Source organism: Punctularia strigosozonata (assembly GCF_000264995.1).
Source record: "Punctularia strigosozonata HHB-11173 SS5 unplaced genomic scaffold PUNSTscaffold_6, whole genome shotgun sequence".
NCBI lineage: Eukaryota > Fungi > Basidiomycota > Agaricomycetes > Corticiales > Punctulariaceae > Punctularia > Punctularia strigosozonata.
The window spans coordinates 212,886-234,848 of NW_006767438.1; the positions used below are offsets into that span (position 1 = coordinate 212,886).

General features: G+C 55.1%; 5 protein-coding genes and 1 non-coding gene across 6 annotated transcripts; 2 read left to right on the plus strand and 4 right to left on the minus strand.

The window, feature by feature from the left end:
• Positions 1–117: 117 nt before the first annotated feature.
• PUNSTDRAFT_133957 (MFS general substrate transporter) lies at positions 118–2,520 on the minus strand (the record flags this gene model as incomplete). Its single annotated transcript, XM_007383411.1, has 16 exons — positions 118–317; positions 373–467; positions 530–546; positions 596–646; positions 703–758; positions 813–981; positions 1,037–1,395; positions 1,447–1,501; positions 1,556–1,615; positions 1,666–1,721; positions 1,774–1,819; positions 1,870–1,969; positions 2,023–2,041; positions 2,097–2,159; positions 2,212–2,279; positions 2,339–2,520. 16 exons carry the CDS (start codon positions 2,518–2,520, stop codon positions 118–120), a joined length of 1,596 nt encoding a protein of 531 aa, XP_007383473.1.
• A 911-nt stretch (positions 2,521–3,431) lies between these two features.
• PUNSTDRAFT_44326 (alpha-ketoglutarate-dependent taurine dioxygenase) lies at positions 3,432–5,127 on the plus strand (the record flags this gene model as incomplete). Its single annotated transcript, XM_007383412.1, has 11 exons — positions 3,432–3,626; positions 3,686–3,781; positions 3,855–4,017; positions 4,073–4,121; positions 4,177–4,189; positions 4,247–4,286; positions 4,345–4,363; positions 4,416–4,631; positions 4,689–4,760; positions 4,815–4,895; positions 4,950–5,127. The coding sequence occupies 11 exons, from the start codon at positions 3,432–3,434 to the stop codon at positions 5,125–5,127; spliced, it is 1,122 nt and encodes a 373-aa protein (XP_007383474.1).
• Positions 5,128–7,954: 2,827 nt separating this feature from the next.
• Positions 7,955–8,048, minus strand: PUNSTDRAFT_t64. Its single transcript has one exon. It is a non-coding gene; the product is annotated as a tRNA-His (tRNA).
• Positions 8,049–9,885: 1,837 nt separating this feature from the next.
• PUNSTDRAFT_102253 (glycoside hydrolase family 51 protein) lies at positions 9,886–13,257 on the plus strand (the record flags this gene model as incomplete). Its single annotated transcript, XM_007383413.1, has 23 exons — positions 9,886–10,000; positions 10,054–10,084; positions 10,265–10,290; positions 10,342–10,377; positions 10,432–10,611; positions 10,720–11,045; positions 11,093–11,147; positions 11,254–11,365; positions 11,422–11,483; positions 11,538–11,608; positions 11,662–11,701; positions 11,756–11,823; positions 11,874–11,899; positions 11,957–12,018; positions 12,072–12,139; positions 12,193–12,249; positions 12,301–12,346; positions 12,424–12,477; positions 12,526–12,593; positions 12,649–12,692; positions 12,748–12,790; positions 12,849–12,962; positions 13,021–13,257. 23 exons carry the CDS (start codon positions 9,886–9,888, stop codon positions 13,255–13,257), a joined length of 1,941 nt encoding a protein of 646 aa, XP_007383475.1.
• A 314-nt stretch (positions 13,258–13,571) lies between these two features.
• Positions 13,572–17,726, minus strand: PUNSTDRAFT_52261 (ATP-citrate synthase). Its single transcript, XM_007383414.1, has 6 exons — positions 17,701–17,726; positions 17,312–17,622; positions 16,516–17,046; positions 15,251–16,464; positions 14,404–15,198; positions 13,572–14,353 (listed from the first exon to the last, which is right to left on the minus strand). The coding sequence occupies exons 1-6, from the start codon at positions 17,711–17,713 to the stop codon at positions 13,744–13,746; spliced, it is 3,474 nt and encodes a 1,157-aa protein (XP_007383476.1). The 5' UTR covers positions 17,714–17,726; the 3' UTR covers positions 13,572–13,743.
• Positions 17,727–19,858: 2,132 nt separating this feature from the next.
• PUNSTDRAFT_133961 (uncharacterized protein) lies at positions 19,859–21,409 on the minus strand (the record flags this gene model as incomplete). The annotated part of the gene is made up of 5 exons (XM_007383415.1): positions 19,859–20,234; positions 20,319–20,388; positions 20,448–20,655; positions 20,745–20,972; positions 21,047–21,409. The coding sequence occupies 5 exons, from the start codon at positions 21,407–21,409 to the stop codon at positions 19,859–19,861; spliced, it is 1,245 nt and encodes a 414-aa protein (XP_007383477.1).
• Between the last annotated feature and the right edge of the window lie 554 nt (positions 21,410–21,963).

Below are 21,963 nucleotides of genomic sequence, written 5' to 3' on the forward strand. Positions count from 1 at the left end.
CGGAGTCGCTCGCGGAACCTACACCATGACCCCTTCATCCTTGTAGTGCAAGTCACGTGTAGTGATACATCCGTTAAAAATACGATTGTGTTCTCTGGAATGCACGACCCGGGGTCCTTATTTCGCCGTAGATACAATGAATTCCTCTGGAGCTTTGCCTTGCGACACCGTCAACTTCGCACCCGGACTCTCAGCGCCTCCCTCTTCGTCCTCAATTCGGATAGTCGATCCGTACCCGATGGCCGGGTTCGTCGCCGCCTTGCGATTCTTTCTCAGCTCGAGCTGATGCAGCTCTCTCGTAAGCAGCGTCCAAGCCACTTCAGAATGTACGATTTCAGCGATAGGTGAGGTCCAAATTCAACGGACACCCACCATGAGCGAGCGACAGTGCAAAGCTGTAGTATAAGCCCTTTGTGGACTTAGGATAGTCCGTTTGCTTCCAGACGAAGTTGGGAACAATGGCTTGTCTGCAGGGACAAAATGACTAATCAGCTTTTAAGAGGGGTGAACGAGAACGTTCAGAGCTTACACCACGTATGCGAAGTCCTGCAATGAGGCTAAGCATCGTCAAGAGATAAATTTACAGATCACTCACGTTCATGCTTGCCACGACGAGCGCTCGCTCTTCGTTGTCCGCGGTACATATCTAACGTTTCAAGCTATTGTTCAGCATGGAGCCAAGGCGTAGTCGGACGATCTTACTTCGTTAGCCCATGCGAAATGAAGCCCGCTCATTCCTCCTCCGATGTTCGTCATATCTGTCCAGGAAACGTCGTATTTTCTTACTCGGCAGAAGGAGAGAAACCACGCACAATATAAAACGAAATGAGAAGGGATCTTCGAGTGCACCGGAAGGTTCGCGAGTGAGATGCAGACGCATGCGTTGAGAAGGCTAGTGAATGCCAACCAGATCCATCGCCTCCCGCGCAGGATGCCGTCACTGGTCCAAGCGAAGAAGTAGGCCGTGATGATGTACACACCCTGATCATAGCACGCGGTCAGTTCTCACAACCCGACCAAGGAGGTATCACCGTACAGTGATTGCCATGGGGAGGTGGTTGATCTGCGGTACAGTATACACCGTCTTCTCCTTCGTGTTGAAGCTCTTGAGCCAGAGCGGCATGATCGACGACGCGTTCAGAGAGTTGTTCCACAGGACGTATAGCAGGGTGAGGACCGGAAGATGCCAGCTCTTGAGGAAGCCGCGAAGTCGCTCTTTGGTTATCGGCGCCTTGGGCTTGCGACCAATGGCAGCCATCCTCCGATCCGTCAGGTCTAACTCTGCCTGACTGAGCCAGAAGGTGGGCTTGTTTCCGCTCTGCCCAGGAAGAGCCGGCAGGAACACGTAGCCTAGTGCAGCGATCGGGATAGTGATTACAGCGTCGATGATGAAGACTTCAGAGGTAATGAGTAAGACAGCGTCAGTAGGCCGAGGGCTTGACTTACGCCATCTCCATCCCGCCAAACCATTATGGCCGTTGAGATTGGAGTATGCTGCGGCCTATGCATTCCGCCATGAGCGGAGGCGATGACTACCAGCAGGCCAGTGACTCACTTGCAACACGCTCGACAGTAATGTGCCCATACCTCCGGCGGTATGGAAGATGACTGCACGCTGCGAAGTGGTTAGGTACCTTCGTTTATCGGTGATATAATCATATCTACCTTGCCTAACTCGCGAGGCGTATAGAAGTTCCCGATTATGTATTGCATACCGGGATCTATGTAAAGGGGGTTAACATTGAGGGTGATCTGTAGTAAAGGACAACGCACAAAACCCAGCCTCGAATAGCCCGACAAGGAACCTGATACCATACAACTGCAAGCGGTCAGTGTCGGGATAGCAGCGTCAAAGTAAGCCGCACGTACCGCCTGATAGCTCTTCACCTTGTAGCTGAACAGGGTACATATACCCCAGCCCAGTTCCAAGGTCGGTATCCACCACCGTGGGCTGACCCTCGTGAGTAACCTGAAACGTCGTCTTCGGCAGTGTTCCGTTGTGAAGGGCGATGTAACGCTTACAAGTTCGATGGTATCTGGCCTATTAACGCAGACGATCAGTCGTTGGAAGTCGTTGACTGGTAGCAATACGCGACCTATCACATAGCCGATTGTCCACATTGTGATAGCTGTGGTGAGCTGATTACCGAACATGCCGACTAATCCAGGTAATCAGCGAGCAGTATATCATGAATTCACTCGTGCACTCACGGTCCTCTTTCATTCCAGACACAAATGCAGAATTGATATTCGATTGATCCAGATTTTTGAGGAAATAACTACGATGGTCAGAGCATTGGAACCAGATCTGCTAGTTGACCAGAGAAGCACGACCAACCCAAGGCTAGCAAATGTGAGAAGAACAGCATCGAGCTTGAACAGTAGCCGACGTTCTTCCGTTGACGAGTCGAAGGTATCCCATAGCGCGCCTTTCCAAGTGGACTTGGGCTTCGTTATCGAGTTGAGCGAGATGTCTCCGTCCTTGGAAGCAAGAGACGAGGAGTCGTTGTCGTACGCCATGGTCGCCAAGGGAAGATACTGACTTCTGTCGGGCCTCCGAGAGCTAGAACCGAGAGCCGAGGAGTCCTCAAAGGCCCGCATATTGAGCCAGTCTTCGTTTATCTAACCGTATCGCGGCAGGTACGTCGAGAGCCGAGGCACGCTTTGGAGCACCACCGCGCTATCGCCAAGGAGTCTCGCGCCTTCAGGAAGCGCTATGATGTGCTTAATATGGAGTTGGCTGCCCGAGGACCGAAAGCAAACTCGAACAGAGAGCTTGTACGTGCACGACATCCGCACGTCTTTCCCAGGAGACATTGCAAGTAATCATGGGTGGCAGCTTTATAATTCCGCAGATAAGATGCGAGCTGGAGCCGCGCACTCGCGAGAAGTTCAAGTCAAAGCTCGAGCTCGGCTTGTGGTCATCGCGTCCTCCACGTGACCGTGCTCGCCGTTGCGCTCTTGTTAGGCCGATGCTTGGACTCGAGCACAATCCCCTTGTATCTTTACGCAAGAACTTCAACGATATTCTTCAAAAACCGTCCACCGCCAGCGCTATCTTGAGAGCCTCAAACTATGATATTGATTTGCTTCGCCGCTGGGAATGCTATTCGCCATCGTGCTCATGCCTTGCGTGGAGCACCTCATCCATGCTCTGAATAGCATCTCGCGCTTCGCGAAGCTCCAAGCCCGGTTGCCGGCCTCTTGGAGAAACCTATTCGTGCTTCATATGTGCTCGCGTCCGCTCAGTCATACGCAAGTCATACGCGACGGATTGATCAGCTGGACTTGGGCTCATCATACCGTCTTCGTCAAACATGGCCGCCTCGGCTTCCAGTCTTTGCTTGAGCATAAAATGGCTCGTGCCGGACAATCTTATCTATCCCTCTTCCTGACGTCTCGGAGTACTCTCGCATTCTCGACCTACAGACATGCCCGTCCCTGTTGCGAACCACGTTGAGAAGCTGCCTCCGGCGTCGCGCGAGCGGTTGGTCCGAGCTGGTATCGACCTGACAAACTACCCTGAGTGGCCTCCAAAGCCGAAGAGCTTGACGCTCGCCGCTAAGGTCAGGGAGGAAGAGCGCCCTCATATCGAGAGGGGCAAGAATGCGGATCCGGAGAAGAAGGTGAGATCATCATACCCTCTGATTGACTCGCAGCTGATGTCTCACGACCTATCTATCAGGCACTCCTCAAGGCCGCTAAGGAGGTCATTCACCTCAGCAAGCATATCGGGACGGAAATTGTCGGTCTTCAGCTGTCGCAGCTAACGGACCAGCAGGTTCGCTCATTATTATCTTGTTAAACCACTTCTTGATGTGCAGAGGGTCACCTGATATGTGATGCTTTCACAGAAAGACGAACTCGCTCTTCTCATCGCCGAGAGGACGGTCGTTTTCTTCCGCGACCAAGATCTGACCCCGCAGCAGCAACGCGACCTGGGCGCTTACTTCGGTGAAGTCGAGGTCCACCCTACTGCTCCTCGCGTGCCTGGTCTCCCGGGTGTCTCCATCATCTGTGCGTGTTCAAACGTATTCAACCGACGTGATTCTCTGAGACAAGGTCCATTCAGGGCCCGAGCTTGCAAGGCAAGAGAGGGTTGGTTTTAGGAACCCCTTCGGGTGAGTGACTGTTTAGTCCAATGCATGGCCTACCGTCATTGATTGCGCCTCGCAGAACTCAAGATTGGGTTGGTCTCCGTCGATCATGACTGCCGCAGCGCAACTGACCTTGAACTGCGCCGTAGCACACGGATCTTACTCATGAGAAGCAGCCGCCGGGCATCAGTACGCAGTCTCCTCGCGTCAATTCCACAATGAAACTCATGACCATTTGCACCTCTAGCACACCTTCACAACGACACGTGAGCAGTTGCCAGTTCGTCAGCCTCAAATTAGACCTTAACCTTGCACCAGTATTCCGTCCATCGGCGGCGACACATATTGGGCTTCGGGTTACTCCGCTTATGACAAGTTGTCCCCTGCATTCCGTGCAAAGATAGACGGCCTTCAGGCCGTCTACCGCTCAGCCCATGTGTACAAGAACCCTGAGGACCCTGATGGTCCTCTCGTTCCGATAGAGCGTGTGCACCCGCTTGTGCGCACCCACCCGGCGACAGGCTGGAAGAGCTTGTATGTTCAATGTTGACATTGTAAACTGACGAGTTCTCTGATCCGCCTTTGAGATAGGTTCGTGAACCGCAAATACACACTGCGGATCGTCGGTTTCGAGCCAGCCGAGAGCAAAATCATCCTGGATTAGTGAGACGAGTAATCTCGTTTCTCATGGCGTTGCTTGACCACCTTTATCGTTAGCCTCTTTGACGTGTACGAGCGTTCTTTGGACATCCAAGTGCGTTTCAAGTGGACTCCGGGGACGTCCGCTCTCTGGGACAAGTAGGGGTATTCTTTGCCAAACAACAACAACCCCTGACGATTGATATTTCGCAGCCGTATTTCCATTCACGCAGCCGTATTTGACTACGAAGGCCACGAGCCTCGCCATGGTACTCGTGTGTCCTCGCTGGCCGAGGTTCCTTACTTTGACCCGCAATCGAAGTCGCGTCGTGAGGCTCTCGGGCTGGACAAGCCAGAGGATTTCTTGCCCAAGAAGGAGATTATCTACTGAGGCGCTGTAATCAATATGAATGTACGATGATGTATTCAATTGAATGAGATTTTTTTGACGGCTCTACCATACCCCTGGCATGCAGTGGGATTCGCGGGTCGGCACATAGCTTGCTTACATTCGTACGTGCATTGGCTCTCATGCAGCATGCGCATCGAGCATGTGTCCCATTGTACGACTATACCTTGGCCACGCTATGCATGCGACGTTCGTGAAGCTATAATGATGTGGAAAACCACAGCGCAACCAAACACGACGATTCCGATGTCCGTAGAACACAATATGGATATGAGAGATTGATGTATAGAGGAGGAATGCATAATGTGATAATAAGAAACATTGTCCTACACCTCGTATGCTATAGTTCTCTAGATAACACATGCCCCATCGCAAGAGGTCAGTTTGCCTTAAACTGAGCAAACGTACCCGCGCGAGCTGGTGCAGCTCAACCGCCACGCGCAATACGATTAAGGGCCGTCCCTGCGGCTGCCTCCCGAGCGTCTCCCACGCTACGACCGCTGCCTTGTCCGTATGTCTGATTAGATACTGATACATGGTTAGTATGAAACGATGATTGCGATATATATATGAAGATTTACAGTACACCGTAGAGTACCATACGCATTTGTTGTCCGGGCCGACTTTCTGGTCAATATATCGAACGATGTTGGCGGGGTCACCGAAGTTCTGTTGAACCCAATTATTGAGGTTCATGCGGTTATCTGCAACAACCAATCGATCAATGCGTATGCGTGCTAATGGGTGCTTTGCACGTACTTGACATAGTACTCCAAGCCCTTGTAGAGATTGGTTGCCCTCGATTGATGGATACAATGAGTCCTCGTTCATTTATAGCTAGTCGAACGGGAGATAGCAATGGAATGGACCCGAGGCAGGCCAAGTCAGCCTGATGGATGCAAGAGTGGAATCGGGCATTATGCCTCCGCAGTTGGATACCAATGCATTTCGTACGATGGAAAACGCGGAGCATGGCGGCTATCGAGGTATTAGGCACCCCCAAATCTCCGGAGATTGTGCAGATGAATTCGACCCGGCGCGGAGACGGATAGCCCAGCCCTGTTCCTGCCAGGGAACGCAGTAGGACGTCGCGAGTCATGGCCGAAACGTCCAATCCGGAGCTTAATGGTTTGAGACGATGCACTGCTAAGGAGCGATAGCGATAGCTAAATGTTATGCCCTCAGCAGGAAAGGGAACACGAATGGATACGGAATTGGGGCAGAAGCTGCCGATGAAACGCGGGACCAGGCATTCGAATCGGCCACAAAGATCGGAACAATTTTTCCAGAGTGTTGACGACCTAGGATAGCAAGTTAATCCATAGCAGTGCACAGGAATCAACGAGCAGCGGGCGATGCTCTCACTTGTGCAACTCTTCCAACCACGATGGCGGTCGTGTAATACATTCAACATGTAGGTTAACGAACGCTGCATTAACATGCGAGAGGCCGTCGCGATACAGAGAAGCAGTGTAACGGGCGTAAGACTCCAGAATGGAACACGGTAACTCCCGGAGGACGCCGCCATGCTCACGATACCCGTCTACCTGGACCGCATGATTAGCACCGGATTCTCATCTACTGCTAGCAAGATACGAGAAGCAAAACTCGCCGCTGTTACAAAACTTCTTGATCGCCTGTAATTTGGCATTCACCCTATTATTCAGGGGACAGACTGTTCAGTCACTCTGCGTGAAACTATAGGCCAACCCTGTCAAAATTTCCAATGACTTCGTCGATGGCAGTAGGTGTCTGTTTGAGAACTGCTGGGGAGTCAGGGCCTGCAAAGATGGAATGAATCGAAGGGTCGGTGAGACACATAGCACAGCTCGACCAGGCCGAGGGCGCGCATTGATACGATGGGGCAAGGCCAAACAGCAGGATCCGATAGGTGTGCTGAACGCCTTCCGTAGGCGCCCGCAGTGATGGTCCCGTCGGTAGGCCACTGCAACAGCTGGTCCGGAGGAGAGAAGCCTGACCCCGACGCTTTGCGATCGAGTTACGGCGGAGTTGATCTATGATGACCGACATGCATTCTATCACCCTATCATCCGCGTCAAGCATCGTACGCTTCGAGATCCGCCTGGCACATATCGGGCGGCCTCGTTTTCGTAAGCCTCTATCGCGTAGATGCAACGTGGTCGAAAGCCATCACAACGAGCCCGGCACCGAGCGCCTAAACGTAGGTCAACCCCCGTACTTCGCGGATGTATATTCGATACGAAACGCGGAATGCCGATGTAGCACCCTCAGTCCTATATGGCATGTTCATGAGACACAAGATGTCCGAATCCTCGGATTAGAACGAGCAAGGTTCGCCGGATTGTCGAGACGAGTCATTTCACACAAGCTGCCAAGTTCTGGGCGCTTCAGGGGTGACCTAGTCATTGGCACTGAATGGCGGTAGCGTAGTCCTCGCAAGTCCACAAAGGCCGTCCGTACTGCGGGTCGCGACTCGCTTTCAGGTGTCTACCGATGGCTGTTGCGTCGCTACGCCCTACTGGGATGTGGTTGAGATAAGTGAGCACCATTGCACGGCGAATCACTCCTTGATTAGGCATGGCTTTGATGGCGGGTGTCGACTCTGCAACAATTGTTCGGTTGGAAGGCGCGGGCCAAAATCAGTTTGATCATCCGTGAAGCAGCTTGCAGTCACTTGACGAGTTCGACGCCCGTCAGCTGCAGACCTTTCCCACGCTTACCATTTCATTCCCTCTCCGCTTGAAATATTCTAGGCTACCTCCGGATGGTCAAAACACCGCAGGAAAGTATAAAGAGAAGGATAAATGTGTAAATGTTCTAAAACTAGTGTCCCTACCAGGGTTCGAGCCTGGGTCTTCACGGTTTGCAGCGAGGAAGGCGCCTACCACAACGTGATGATCTAACCACTAATCGATGGGGACCGAAAGTCAAAGCCCCAATGTCTATACATATTCAGTTTTGTTTCCCATACCCTCAACACCTTCAAGTAAACACGGTTGCAATCCTGAGGCTGGAACATTGCTGATCTGCACTCGCGATGAGTCCGGCGAGGACCCATCCGCGATTCATCATACCCGATGCTACCGGAGCTTCATGATGCCGCTACTCTTTCTTTTCGATCCCTCTGCCTTAGTGCTCCAGCCTGAACCATGATCGCGAACGCGGTTGTGCTCCTCGGTGCGCTTCTCGCCGGAATCAATCTTGCATTTGGTTGAGTGCGTGCCGCCAGATCTCGATACCATTGTCACTGACCGGCTCTGGACACCGTAACGCAGCATCTCGGTGAGCTGCTTTGCCGCGTTACAAGGACTGGTTTCGAACGAGGATGCGTCCTCATGCTTGAACGCGGTCACGCTGGTCAGGCTTCTGACAAACACCACCGAATCGTTCGTTGGTCCCATTGACTCACGGGTGACCGGCATGTGTCAAGATGCGCAGGGCAGCAACAGCACGCTCAGTTCGATCGTCGCGAATGTCACGAGCGGATGCTGGGGGGACCTTGAAGGTCTTGGTTTATCCGGCTTGAATAGCTCCAGCTTTGTGAGCATCATGCAAGATGCGTACCCCACCGTTAGACAGATCGCCTGCCTCGAAGAGTACGTTCCTTCAGAACTTACTTTGCCTGTGACGTTGGCGTTGACCAGGTGGTCATCGTCGTAGTACTCAAAACGACATCATGTGTCTCACCGAGGAGCTCACAAATATCCAGGTAGTTCTAGGTACGTTCAGCCTCAGTAACCTAGTCTTCAACGCTAGTGGTCTCGCGGCCACACCACCGTCACCAACATCCCCATGAACGACAACTGCACACAATACACCAAGGCAGCATACCTCGTCGCGAGCACTCTTGGGCAGCGCGGGGGCCTCTTTACAGCAACAGTATGGCTCCGACTTTACAGGTACGCCTTTCTCGCTCGCGCGATCTGTGCTGAGGTATCTCATGCGACGCTCTATGTGAGCGCACATACAGATGGACCAATACACACAGACGTCGTGCCCATTGCATCCAGTGCGAGTGCCAAGAGCGCAGCGTCACCAGTCATGCTTAAGGGCGGGCTTCTGAACATTTTCCGGTCTGTTGTCCTGGCTGCTTTCGCCGTCGCCACCCTCAGTTAAGATCTACCGTGTAACCCTCATTGCTGACACAACCAGTGAGGTTGAATCGAGTATAATCATAACTCAGGATAGTCTCTTCTAGCGATGTGGGTATATCTACGGTAGAGCTGCGTGGTGTAGTGCCCTCGCGCGTATCGGAGCACTGATCCTGAGAACCGCGTTACACGTCCTTGTCTCGTGCACGTCCACACGTCTTGCTTCTGCTATCGCGGTCGTCGTCGGCCCGGCTTTCGGGCCCAACAATGTATCGTGCTTGCGCTCACTCGATGTGCCCACCGCGTCTCGCACTGGGACAGTCATATGCCGACTCAGATCAGCGACTACCTTCTTCACCTGGCTGTTCTATTCGCGAGCGGATGGCTTCTTGCACGGAGGAAGCCTGACCCTGTTCTCCTCCTCGGTATCACGAGATGGCAGACCATACGACGGCATGCTCTGGCAGCTGGTGCGATGATGTCGTGATATAGGGCTATGTGCACCGAGCGAATATTCGCCGCACTGTCCAGTCCGGATCGCTCGCCTGACGCAACCGCTTCTCGAGGACAGGGATGGGCGGCCCGGAGGGAGTATAAGTCCGTGAGGTGAGCAGGCGTCGCCGCTCTAATCAACTTTGATTTCGCGTGCTGATCGACGTATTCTGAGATGACTAGAGGGCTGCATGCGCTTATACCCTTGCTTGCGTTAGCTGCACAAGCATGGGCTGCGACTGTCGTGGTGGTCAATGGGACCGCGAGCCATCCTATCCCATCCACCCTCTGTTCGTAAATGTCGAAACTATCGTCACCACATCTGACGGCTCTTATCCCACAGACGGCCAAATGTTCGAGGTCTGTATATCAATGTGCGCACATGTACTACGTCACTAACAATTGGATGGACCTTCGACAGGATATAAACGTGAGTCACGCTCGGAGCATTCTACCCAATTTTGCGCTAAGGAACTCTTCTGCCGCACATCTAGCACGTACGCTGGATCTGCCTCGCACTCATCCCCCTAACCATTGAACACCTGCTTATAGAGCGGCGACGGAGGCTTATATGCGGAACGTGGGTAGCAATGCTCGCGTCCGTCGCACATGTAGCTCATGCCTCATTCAGTCCTACAAAATCGAGCCTTCCAGCAGGTCACGGCTGGTGCGTGTATATATCGCGTGATAGCTGTTCGCAAGTTCATCGTAACTGCCGCAGGCACATCTGCCGCATTGACTGCATGGTCGGCGGTCGGCGACGCAACCATCGCCGTCCTCGCCGATTCCGACCCGGTTTCCTCAGCCCTTCCTAACTCGTTGCAATTAACAATCCCCTCGGCATCGTCTGGTTCAGTAGGGTTTGCTAACTCCGGATACTTTGGTTGGTGCTTTCTCACTTGTCCTCGGCCGCGCTTCCTCATGCTCTTGCTTCTATCACAGGAATCAAGGTTGACTCCAGGTCCGATCGACGCATTCGTTCCTACATATCAAATACACTGACAAACAGCGCACAGTTGGACGTACAACGCCTCATTCTTCTTCAAGGTTCCGACTGTCCTGGACACGGACCTCGTAGCCACAGTCGCCCTGCAAACATCGTCTGGTTCCGTCCTGGCTGCATCCAATGTCACCATCCCCGCGAACCAGACCTCTTGGACGCAAGCGTTCACGACCCTCGCGCCGGCCTCGTCTGCCAGTGATGCGTCCAACCTGTTCACGGTCACGGTCGACGGTGCGAGTGCAGCGGGCGCAGCGGTTAACTTCGCGATGTTTAGCTTGATGCCGCCGACGTTCAAGGGACGGGCGAACGGCATGCGAATCGACGTTGCGGAGGTAAGAATCAATAATTGACATGAACTTGCGGTCTGATGCACGATCAGGCACTTGCAGCGATGGGTCCTACGTTCTTCCGCCTTCCTGGAGGTAACAATCTTGTATGTGCTCCATATTTCAAGCCGTATAGCTCAGCTAATCATTCACCAGGAGGTGTGATGCACTTTCCCCTGTCCACTCGTTGATTTGACAACGGTATATATGGACCAGGGTGAGACCATCGCGACAAGGTGGCAATGGAATGCCACCGTTGGCCCGCTCGTGGATCGGCCGGGTCGTGTCGGTGACTGGGGCTACGTCAATACCGATGGCCTTGGTTTGTACGAGCCTATCTTGTTTCCTGAAGAGTGTTCTGCTGTACTCATAGTGGTGACAGGCTCGAGTATCTGCTCTGGTGCGAGGATGTCGGCATGGAACCCATCCTGGCAGTATGGTCCGGTAAGACGACGCTCGTCTTCCATCTTTTAGCAATCCTGTGATAACCTTTTACAGGCTACGCACTCGGAGGCGAGGCTGTGTCGGAGGGCGACCTCGCGCCTTACATTCAACAGGCCATCGACCAAGCAAGCCTTCGGATCCGTTGCGCCACGTACACCCGCTGATCGCCTTTCTTCAGATCAACTTCGTCATCGGCGATCCTTCCACATCTGCTGCTGGTATATCTTGGTACCCGATCTCAAAAGCCATTTCACTAACTACTTCCTGCGCAGCTGCTCAGCGTTCTTCCCTCGGCCATCCTGAGCCCTTCATCTTACACCACGTCGAGATCGGAAACGAGGTATATTCTTGTTCCTCCGAGAATGCAGACGCAGGCTAAACTGCACGCAGGACTTCGTTGGGTCTGCGTCTAGCACGTGAGTAAATAGCAACCCGCGGGCTGTTCCGATTTCTGACGTACTCATGTTAATCAGGTACGCGTCCTATCGTTGGAGAGATTTCTTCGGCAATTTGAGCGCAACGTTCCCACAACTCCGTAGGTCTTCGGTCATACTAGAACGTAACCGGTGGCTAAAATGGAGGTTGTAGGATTCCTTGCCACCACTCGAACGACTGGTCCTGTGCTCACCCCGAAACCAGAGGAGTACGACGTTCATGTTCGTGTGCTTGCATTCGGATCGGGAGACAATCCGTAATGAGCCTTTCGTAGGTATACCAAACCCCTTCGTGGTTCGCAACCAACGCGTTCATCTACGATAGCTTTGCTGTAGGTCTTCGAGTCGCTTCCTATGCGATGCCGCTTATGAAAACTCTCCAGCGAGACGGGACGTTGTACTTCGAGGTGAAATATAGGTTCAATGCCCGTCTCTCGGCCGCCTAACCGACTTGCAGGGCGAATACGCAGCCACCTCCACCAATTCCAGCAATCTCTTCGGGTCAGCTGACCAAGGTCGTCTCCTGTTCCCTACCATGCAGGGTGCCGCGGGAGAAGCAGGTGCGCTCGATCGCCTCGATGCTTGATCTCGCTCTCAACGTGCCGTAGCGTTCATGACCGGCCTCGAAAGAAATAGTGATATCGTTTTCGCCGCATCATATGCGCCCCTGCTACAAGTAGGCACTTTGGGTGAGCGGTGTAGGAGGGAGGCTGACCAGGTTCATCTTTTAGAACGTAGCTAGCACTCAATGGACCCCCGATCTCGTCAGCTACGAGTATGTTCTCCATGGATTTGACCGAGGTGAACCTGGCTGATATTGACCTCTCCAGCGCCTTGAACGTCTATTTGTCGACCAGTTACTACGTCCAGAAGGTTCCTATCTTCCGGTCAATATGACAATGTGGTGTAGAAACTAATCACACCTCCGTAGTTGTTCAGCTTGAACCGCGGAGATGAGTATCTCCCGAGCACCTTACCAAGCAGCACCGGCACACTGCATTGGAGTGTTACCCGACGCGTTTCGACCTCGGAGATCTTGTTCAAGGTGAGTTATGAGCGTGATCCGCCCGCGGAATTGTACCGAAGGTCCCGACGCTGCTCAGATATCGAACGCTGGTCCTACAGCCCAAGATCTCAGCTTCCAGCTACCCTTCAGAAAAGTCGCGAGATGGGGCACCGCCGAAGTACTCACCGGCCCGGCCACGGGCAGCAACACGCCGACGACTGCTGTATCCGACCTCATCGTGCCTGTGAAGAGAATCTTCGCTGTCGAGGGGAAGACGGTCAACTTCACTGCCCCGGCATTCAGTGTAAGCATTCTGACGGTAGTTGCCCACTGATTCTGTATGTGTTCGGACCTCTGGGACAACGAACGTTATCATCAACTGGTTCTTTGAGGCTTCTGTGTGACAGAGTAGAGCTGCGTCGCTCGCTAACATAACGCAGCTTCACATCGCCGCCGAACGATTGGATTTGTCTGCAGCGCCATTATCAAGCTGTCACTTGAAATCTCCAGTCCATCGGAGTCTAGGAATCAGCTTGGGTCCGATCTGGACTGTTCTCGACGCGCAGACGCTAGTTGTCATACCATATCCTCAGCATGATCGAAAAGCTCAGGTTCATCAGAGCGAAACACTTCCATGATGCGTTCGGTGATGCAATGAACACAATTCCTTTCTATATTTGTCTAGCGTACAGTAGTCATTACGATGATTGTTTTGCAAAACACGACGATGAAGCAGCACAGAAATCAGTCCCAATCCGGATGTGTGTGAGAGAAAGACAAGCCAAGAAAAGCACGCGAAGAACAACCCCCCGACTCTCCCTTACGCCATCTTGCCCAACACGCGGGGTTGCGACATGTCCTGCAAGTTGATGAAGATGTCGTCGGCGGGGTGGCGGTATAGAGGCGCGCGGAGGCGCTTCTGGTCGAGGTGGTGGCCGATGAAGCCGATGCTGCGGCCGAGCACGAAGAGGCCGTTGAGCGTACCAATCTTAATGTACTCGTCCGCCTCCTCGGGCGAAAAGGCACCCGAGTCTCGGAGGAGGTCGACGAAGCAGACGGCAATACAACCGTCGACGTTGAGGATGAGCGTGTCCTTCTTCGAGGTGGTGACCTTCTCGACGGCGAGAGCGTAGTCGAGGAGGCTGTGGCTGGGGAAGTGCTTCTTCACGTAGTCTTTCACGAGCTCGACACGAAGATCGGGGTTGTTGACGCTCTTGATCTTGTGGCCAATACCGGAGATGAGCTTGTTGTTCTTGCGGCATTGGTCGACGAACTCGCGAGGAGTCAGGCCGGTGTCGCGCGCCTGCGAGAACATGCTGGCCGCCTCGTCGAGGGCACCGCCGAAGCGGCTACCAATGGTGAGGAGACCAGACGCGAGGGACGAGATGAGGTCCTTGCCCGCTCGTGTGGTGACGATGGTGTTCATAGCACTGCATGGAAAGTCAGCCACGGTTGCAAGACAGAGTGAGAGAGAACATACCCTGAGACGGCCGGGCCGTGGTCGGCAGTAAGCATGAGCACCATCTCGATGAACTTGGTCGCCCACGGCGGAAGACGACGCTTGAACCACAGCAAGCTGACGACACCGCCGATACCAATCTCCTCCTTGAACACTTGCGAGATGGGCATGCCGGAGTACAGGAGCTCCTGGCCACGCTCGTCGGAGATGGTGGAGATGAACGCAGCAGGCTTGCGGATGAGGCCGAGCTCCTGCGCCCACTTGTAGTCCATGGGGATGACGGGCGGGTCGCGCTCAGGCTTGGGCACGATGGCGCCGGCGCTAACGAGCTTCTCGTAGGTCGACTTGAGGGCGATGGGGAGGTCCTCGAACGTCTCGGGGACGATGAATCCGGCGGCGCGCATGGCGCTGTTCTTCGCGTCGGCGGTCTCCAAGTCCGAGTTCGCCATAGAGCCGGCGTGGCCGAACTGCACCTCGGTGCTGAACATCTTCGCGCAGGTACCGATGGCCCAGGCGACGATAGGCTTCTTGATCTTGCCGGACTTGACGGCCTCGATGACGCGGTACTCCTCGATACCACCGACCTCGCCGAGGAGGACGAGCATCTTGCACTCGGGGTCGGCTTCGTAGCGAAGCAAGTGGTCGATGAAGGTCGAGCCAGGGTAGCGGTCACCACCGATGGCGATACCCTCGTAAGTACCGTTGGTAACGAGCGAGAGGATGTTGTTGAGCTCGTTGGACATGCCTCCAGACTTGGAGACGTAACCGACCGAGCCAGCGCGGTAGAGCTTCGAGGAGATGATGTTGTCCATCATACTGAAAATCACGTCAGCGAACGTTCATCGAGAACGGTATATAATATGCATACCCTCCGGAGTTACCGATCCTGAAGCAGCCGGGCTTGATACCACCAACGGTGGCCGGGCCGATAATGAGGACGCCCTTCGCCTTCGCGAGGTGAAGGATCTCGCGGGCGTGGCGCTCAGGCACACCCTCGGCGATGATAGCGACGGCCTTGATCTGCGAGTAGCGGAGAACCTCGAGGGTCGAGGAGTACACGGAACGCGACGAGGCGAAGTTGACCATGACGTCAACATCGGGGTGCTTGTGCACGGCCTCCTCCACACTGGTGTAAACGGGAAGGAGGGTCTCCTTGGTGCCCCAGTAGAACTTCTGGATGTGGTGACCACCGAAGGGGTAAATCATCGCCGCGACGGAGGGGGTGTCACGGCCGCACGAGTAGTCAAAGTCGAGCATGCCCTGGATGGCGCGGGGCTGGAGACCGTACACGAAGGAGCGGGTCGAGGCATCGAAGGGACGGAACCAGGGACGGCCACCGGCGGCAGCCTGGAGGTTGTCGAAGCGAGCGATATTGTCGTTCGCCTGCGTGCGCTCGCCGTCCGCATGGATCTCGCCCACAGTCGCCTCTGCAGACGCAGCGCCATCTACGGTTTGCTCGACGGTCTCGTTTGCAGGGGTACCAGGGATAGAGCCGAGGCCAGCGGCGCTCTTGACGCCAGTCTTGATGCCCAGCGCAAGGGGGACAATCTCGGTGATGTGCGTCTCGGGGCCATAGACCTTGATGGGGACGCCGAGCGACTCGCCGAGGAGGCGCATCGCCTTGAGACCCTCCTGGTAGTTGGGGCCACCACGGCGGACGTAAATCTTGACCTGATGGTTGATGAGGGGTGTCCTGTACTCCTTCAGAGCGCGGATGATGCCCTTGAAGGTGGCAGCGACGTTGGTGAAGTTGGCAATACCACCGCCGATGATGAGGATCTTGCCGTCTGGACGGGGCTTGCCGCGGGTGATGAGGTCGATGATCGTCTTGGCGTACTCGTAGGTCTGACCCTCGGTCGGGGCACCGGAGTATTCACCGTAGTTGGCGAGTTCGTGCGCGAAGCCGTGCGCGGCGATGGCATCGGAGTAGACGACGGAGGCACCACCACCGGCGACCATGGTCCAGATGCGGCCCTCAGGGTTGAGCACGGTAAGCTTGAGGGAAGCACCGGTCGACGCATCGAGCTTCTGGATGTAAGCTTCCTCCTTGGTCAGGTCACGACCGAAGGGAGCGGGCCAGACCTTTTATGGAATCAGCATCTGCTCCACAGTCGATCAGTAAAAAGCACTCACCATGGGTGGGCCGCGGTCAGCGGTGACCTTGCCCTTGGTCGTGGTCGCAGACGGGCCAGTCTCAGCGTAGACGGACAGGTCGCGCGCAATCGCCCACTTGGGGCCGCATATGCTCTCAGCAGTTTGGTCGAGCTTGGCGGCCATGTCGAGGTAGTGGATGGTCGGGGGCGCGCCGTTGACGCCATCGAGGCAGATGAGAGGGTTGATCTCGAGGTAGGCGAAGTGGAGGTCGACGTAGACAGAGTATAGGCGGACGAGGAAGTCGACGAGGGTCTCCTTTTTGTCAGCGGGCACGTGGGCGAGGAGCTTAGAGGCGATCTCGTCGCGCGAGGGGAAGGGCGCGTTAACGGGGATGAGGAGGGTGAGCGCCTTGGCATCGACATCGCCAATGTCGACACCACCTTCGTGGGTGAAGAGGATGAGGTCGCCCTCACGCTGGGAGGTGATGCAGACGTAATATTCGGTGTTGGAGGGGTGCGGGAGGAACGGCTCGAGGATGAAGTTGTTGAGGGTGCCGGTCACGGACTCGACCTAGCAAGGGAAATAGAGCGCGTCAGTTACCATTTCCGGGGGGTGGATGGAGACGTAAGAGAATGCGGCAGAAAATCACGTGTGGGGCATTTTACGAGACGCGTAAAGCAGCATCGCGGAAAACGCGTAGGGTGCATGTATGCGCGATGTACGACATTGTGCACGAGGCAAGTGATAACAAAGATGCGCGTGTAGATAGCGCAGATCGAAAGATCGCAAGAAGCGAGAAGTAGATGGAATGCACGAGACGAAAAAAACTGCTCACCTTCTGAGGCTTGCCCGCGCGTTGCGCGATCCATTCCTTGGCCTCACTCCAGTCCTTGTTCAGGCACAGGAGACCAGCCTTGCCGCGACGCTTGATGAGCTGGTCGGGCTTTGCGACGAGCTTGGTGGTGAAGACCCAACTGGGGAGCTGAGAGTCGGGGGTGATCGAGTTGGTCTCGGGATCCCAGGCGACCTGGGCGACCTTTGGCGAGGGGTAGACGAAGTTGGTCGACACCGTCGCGGTCTTGTCGACGGGCGGGGCGCGCTCGAGCCAGTAGGCCAGCAGCAGCTTGGCGTCGTACTCCCGGATGGCTGTTCCAGATCGTTTCACGTGTTAGCATACAATGTCGCGTCGAATATCATGAGCGCCGCGCGCGACGGCGGACGTACCCTTGGAGGACATGATGGGCGGAGGAGGAAGGGATTGGCCGGCTTGCCGTGGTCGGTGCTGGTTTTAACCACAGGCCGCTCCCCATTTTCGGTCTGAGCTTGCGCCCCAATGGTTTCGGGCGTTCCCACGGTGGTAAGTCGGACGATAATGAGCGACCGTCGGCCAATCGACTCGTCCCTCGCGCCATACCATGCAGAGAAGAACGTAAATCCAGGCAAGTGGTCGACATAACACGCCTGCCGTCCACCAGCCGCGTGTCTGATCTCGGCGCGACGTTCTGTGAGGTGCCCCAAGTCGATGCGGCCGTCTCTCTCTCTCTCACACGTCCGCGATCAGCCTCAATCTAATCTCGAACCCGGCGAATTGGGACCTGCGCTCCGCTCTGTGCGGGTCGCGGGCCCATTTTCGTCGACGACACCCCCGTTCCTCTGGCCCTCGTATCTCTCCGTGCAGCGAACAGAACGCACGTCGCCCACGCGTTCGCACTCCATGGTCTTGGACGACGCATGGCGAGCCCGACCGAGAGAGCGTGATTGTCAAGCAATACCATGTGCCGTGAAAACCGGTGTCGTGACCTGCATAAGCCTGCACGGCGTGTCCGGTCGCTATCTGCAAGATCTCTACCGCATCGGTATTCTGTCTGGCCAGCCGGCGGTCACTCGAGGCTCTCGACGCTCGTCCAATCATAGACGCTGCGGTAGTGCGTATACGCTTACGGCCGTCACATACGGCCAGTAGACATGTCCTCTCTGGTTACAACTTCCTAAAAAGGCTATTCTTCGGCGCGGCTATTATGATCCTCTGACGTGCCAACCATGGAGCGCCGGGCTCGAGCAACGGAACAGGAGCTCGAGGGTGTCCGGAATCCAGAGCGCTGCCAGGACCGTCAAGACGCAAACATCGTGCGATACTGGCTCTTGGCTATGGCATCCGTCGTCCGGTCTCGTGCTAGGTGGAACCATTCCTTACCAAGCGTTCGCACCGGGAGCGTCGCCAAGGTGGAGAGTTGTAAACATATCCCCTCGTCTATCCCCACCAAGCATCCCGATAAATCAAAAGCACCAGGCGTCTTCTATCGCCGAGACATGTCTGGGAGCGGAACAAAGCTGTGTTCCAGGCTCCGAGACATGGCCCTGGCGCGGTCCTGTCTGGTCCTATCCGGAGGACAAAATGGGGACGTCCATCACGATATATTAGGAGCGCACCCTTCTCTCCCTGCAAGAATCCGATTGCCTACCTGCTCGAGATGATCCATATTTGACGATTCCGCCATTATCACTCGCCTCTGTCCTCGCGACGATCCCGCACCAAACCGGGCCTGACCACGTTTCTATCCACCGAAGCCAGCATCTCGAAGCCAGGGATCTCCGATCGAGGTCGCTCATTTTGTCTGATTAACTTCTCTTTGAATTTCAACCGCGTTCAGGTCCGAGGTGTATCGACCTCGGTCGGTACCGGCGGGAGGCCGTCGGAACAAGCCTCACCCAGCCGCTGCCGCCAGCCAACCCGAAGCTGATGCGGGCCCTGGCACTCAATGGCTTTAGATCGCCGGAGCCATAAGTATCTGATCGCGCGATGGCTCCCCGCCGCTCAACTGAGGGCGTCGGAAGTCCCCGACGAGCCAGAGCGGTACGGCGCCCCTCTGACAGTTGCACACTGACCGAATCTGAAGCAGCGATGCCAAGGTCGTCGGAACGATCGCGGAGAGAGTGGACAATTTCGTGTTTCCGACTCGACGTCCCGGACGCCCATACATTGACACCGACTTCCTGGTTCCCGACAGTACTGGTGTAATCGTTTTGTTTCCATAAAATGTCAGGAACACGTCTTTTCTATGATCGTCGCACATTCAAACATGGCTCGGCACGGCTTCGAGGAGTGATACACCAATGCAAACATTTTCCACTACGAGATCGTGCGCTGATTGCAAATTTGCCCTCTTCTTCGAAGGTAGAGACCCATTCACGACCATTCACTACCAGCCGATAAGTGGATCATGTCAAGCGCGTTCAAGAACGACAGCCATCGGCGACAACAAATAGCTAGCTGCTGGGGCGGCAATCTCAATCTCGCATGCGATAATGGCGAGATGATCGGCCTCACCAGGTTGACGTGTACGGGAGCGATAACTGGCGCAAAGTTGCACCGAATAAAGCACTATGAGTTTCGCGAGGTTTTCGGAGATGATGTAGCCAGGAGATCGAGATGCGTGTTTGGGAACCCGGTCGCTTTTGATGCGCTGGAAGAGCCACAGGAAGGGGCGTGGCGTAGGGTCCAATCGCACGTCGCGCCCTGGGCGGAACCGCCTGTAGACATGCCGCCGATACGACCACGTATGATGATGGAGCCAAAATCGCCCGGGCCCCAAACCGCTTCAGACGAGCGATCGTACTTGATAATGCCCGGTTCCAAGGAGGTGCGGTGAGCCGACATGACGATGAAGTATTCGCGGACGATGGAGAAGACGCCGTTGGCACCGCCGATGATGCCGCCGGGTCCTTCGCCGTTCTTGACGAGCGATAAGCACGGGTCGCTGCCCGCGGTCCATATATCAGGAGAGCATATGAGATCGTCAGTGATAGTGCCCTTGAGCGGAAGTAGACGACCATAGGGGTACTAGAACTCCCAGCCAGCGTCTCTCCCAGTAGAGCATTTGTCCTCGAATTCTCCAGGCGTCAGCTCCGTTACTATCGAACCAGTAGGTTGATTATATAGTGGCTTGATCGACGGTATGAACACAACGTACCATGGTCCACCTTGGTACCCTGGAAACTAACGCCGGGGTTAAACCAATCGACCTGAAAGATTCCCCAGTCCTCCGTGAAACGGTGTCCACCGATGCCGAGGCTGGGGAGCGAGGGACGTGAACGAGGACACGGTCGTCCATTCCACTCAGTCTCAACGCATCTCAGCAATTTCGCAAGCGCCTCCGCACGCTCCGGGGATAGGAGTGACTGACGGCATCGACCAGGAATTGAATATGTCGACACGGGGGATAAGTTGAGGTCCTGCTTGGCGCATGTATTTGGATTCCGTCGAGAACTGCGATGCTGTAGTCTTTGAGAAGAGCAACGATGTCCTGAGCCGCGTTGTGGGCAGCCGTAGCGGAAGTAGTCCCGGGGAAGACTCCTATCCATGAAGCTACAGGGCCGAGCTCCATTTGCTTAGGCTTCGCCGTGTCTTCAATATCGTCATCCTCTTCGTCCGCGCGCTCTTCAGTATCATCGGCGTCTTCCTCGTCCTCGCCCACGACCCGTCTGAAACGGACCATCTACTGTCGTAAAGCAGATCTAGGCAGGTAAGTGAGTCAATCCTGCTCGATGATACACCGAGACTGCGACCCACCGCATGAGTGTCCAAGATGCCGACAACCTTCCAAGCGGGGCGTGTCCCAATCCGCAGCGATGTGATGGTTGAAGACCTCTCATAGTTCTTTCGGACGGTGTAGGGTCCGAGGCCCCCTTGGCGGAGGAGACTCCTGTTTTCCCGTGCAGTATAGTAGGTTGGGCCTGCAAAGTACGATTGAGCTGACACAGCGTGCTGATCGGGGATGCATAGCCCGGAAGCAGCGCCGGATGCGGTAGAGTGGCCGCTAAAGCCTGGAGAGAAGAAAATTCTTGTGATGGTGAGGAGGAGAGAGTACCGCCGAAGATCCTGCCGAGAATGCTCGCCCTCGACACCTTGAATGTAGGTGGGGATGTCCTTCATACCTGAAGTCGCTGGGTACGGAGAACGAAATGAAGGCAATCAGTGGGTGAGATACCAAAAGAAACCTGACGATTCCGGAGGTACGTCTCGAGTGGATTGTTCGCATCGTGTAGAAGAGAGAGAGATACTCTGGGTGAAGCCTTGTAGCCCCTGACTGACAGCCCGGCGCCGTCGTAGTCTCCCCAGGCAGCTTGTAGAGCCAGAAGACAATCGTTCCGAACTCACAATCGACGCCGTCGGTAATCCGCTACAAAGAGCGTCGACGCCATCCCGCAGAGAGTATCATTTCTTCGGGCAATATGTATCATAGCGACCGCGTGGACCTCGCTGGGAGCCCTGCCTGTGTGCAGACGTACGCTAACCACGGTGCACCGAACGGAGTACGGGCGAAGCGCTGTCAGAGACGCAGTTGCCCACGCCGCAGGTTAAGGTTCGGAGTTACTTGCCGTTTCGGAAGACCTGCCTCCTAATAAGCTCTGCCTCAACTTCCACCTTCTGTGGTCTTCCGTCGACGTCGGAGTCCACCGATTGTTGTCGAGACCACGAAAAAGCAG

Coding starts and splice junctions, on each gene's coding strand:
- PUNSTDRAFT_52261 (XM_007383414.1), bottom strand. Junction 17,047..17,311: donor GCGCGGGCAAGCCTCAGAAG/GTGAGCAGTTTT, acceptor TTCCCTTGCTAG/GTCGAGTCCGTGACCGGCAC. Junction 15,199..15,250: donor AGGATCGGTAACTCCGGAGG/GTATGCATATTA, acceptor CGTGATTTTCAG/TATGATGGACAACATCATCT.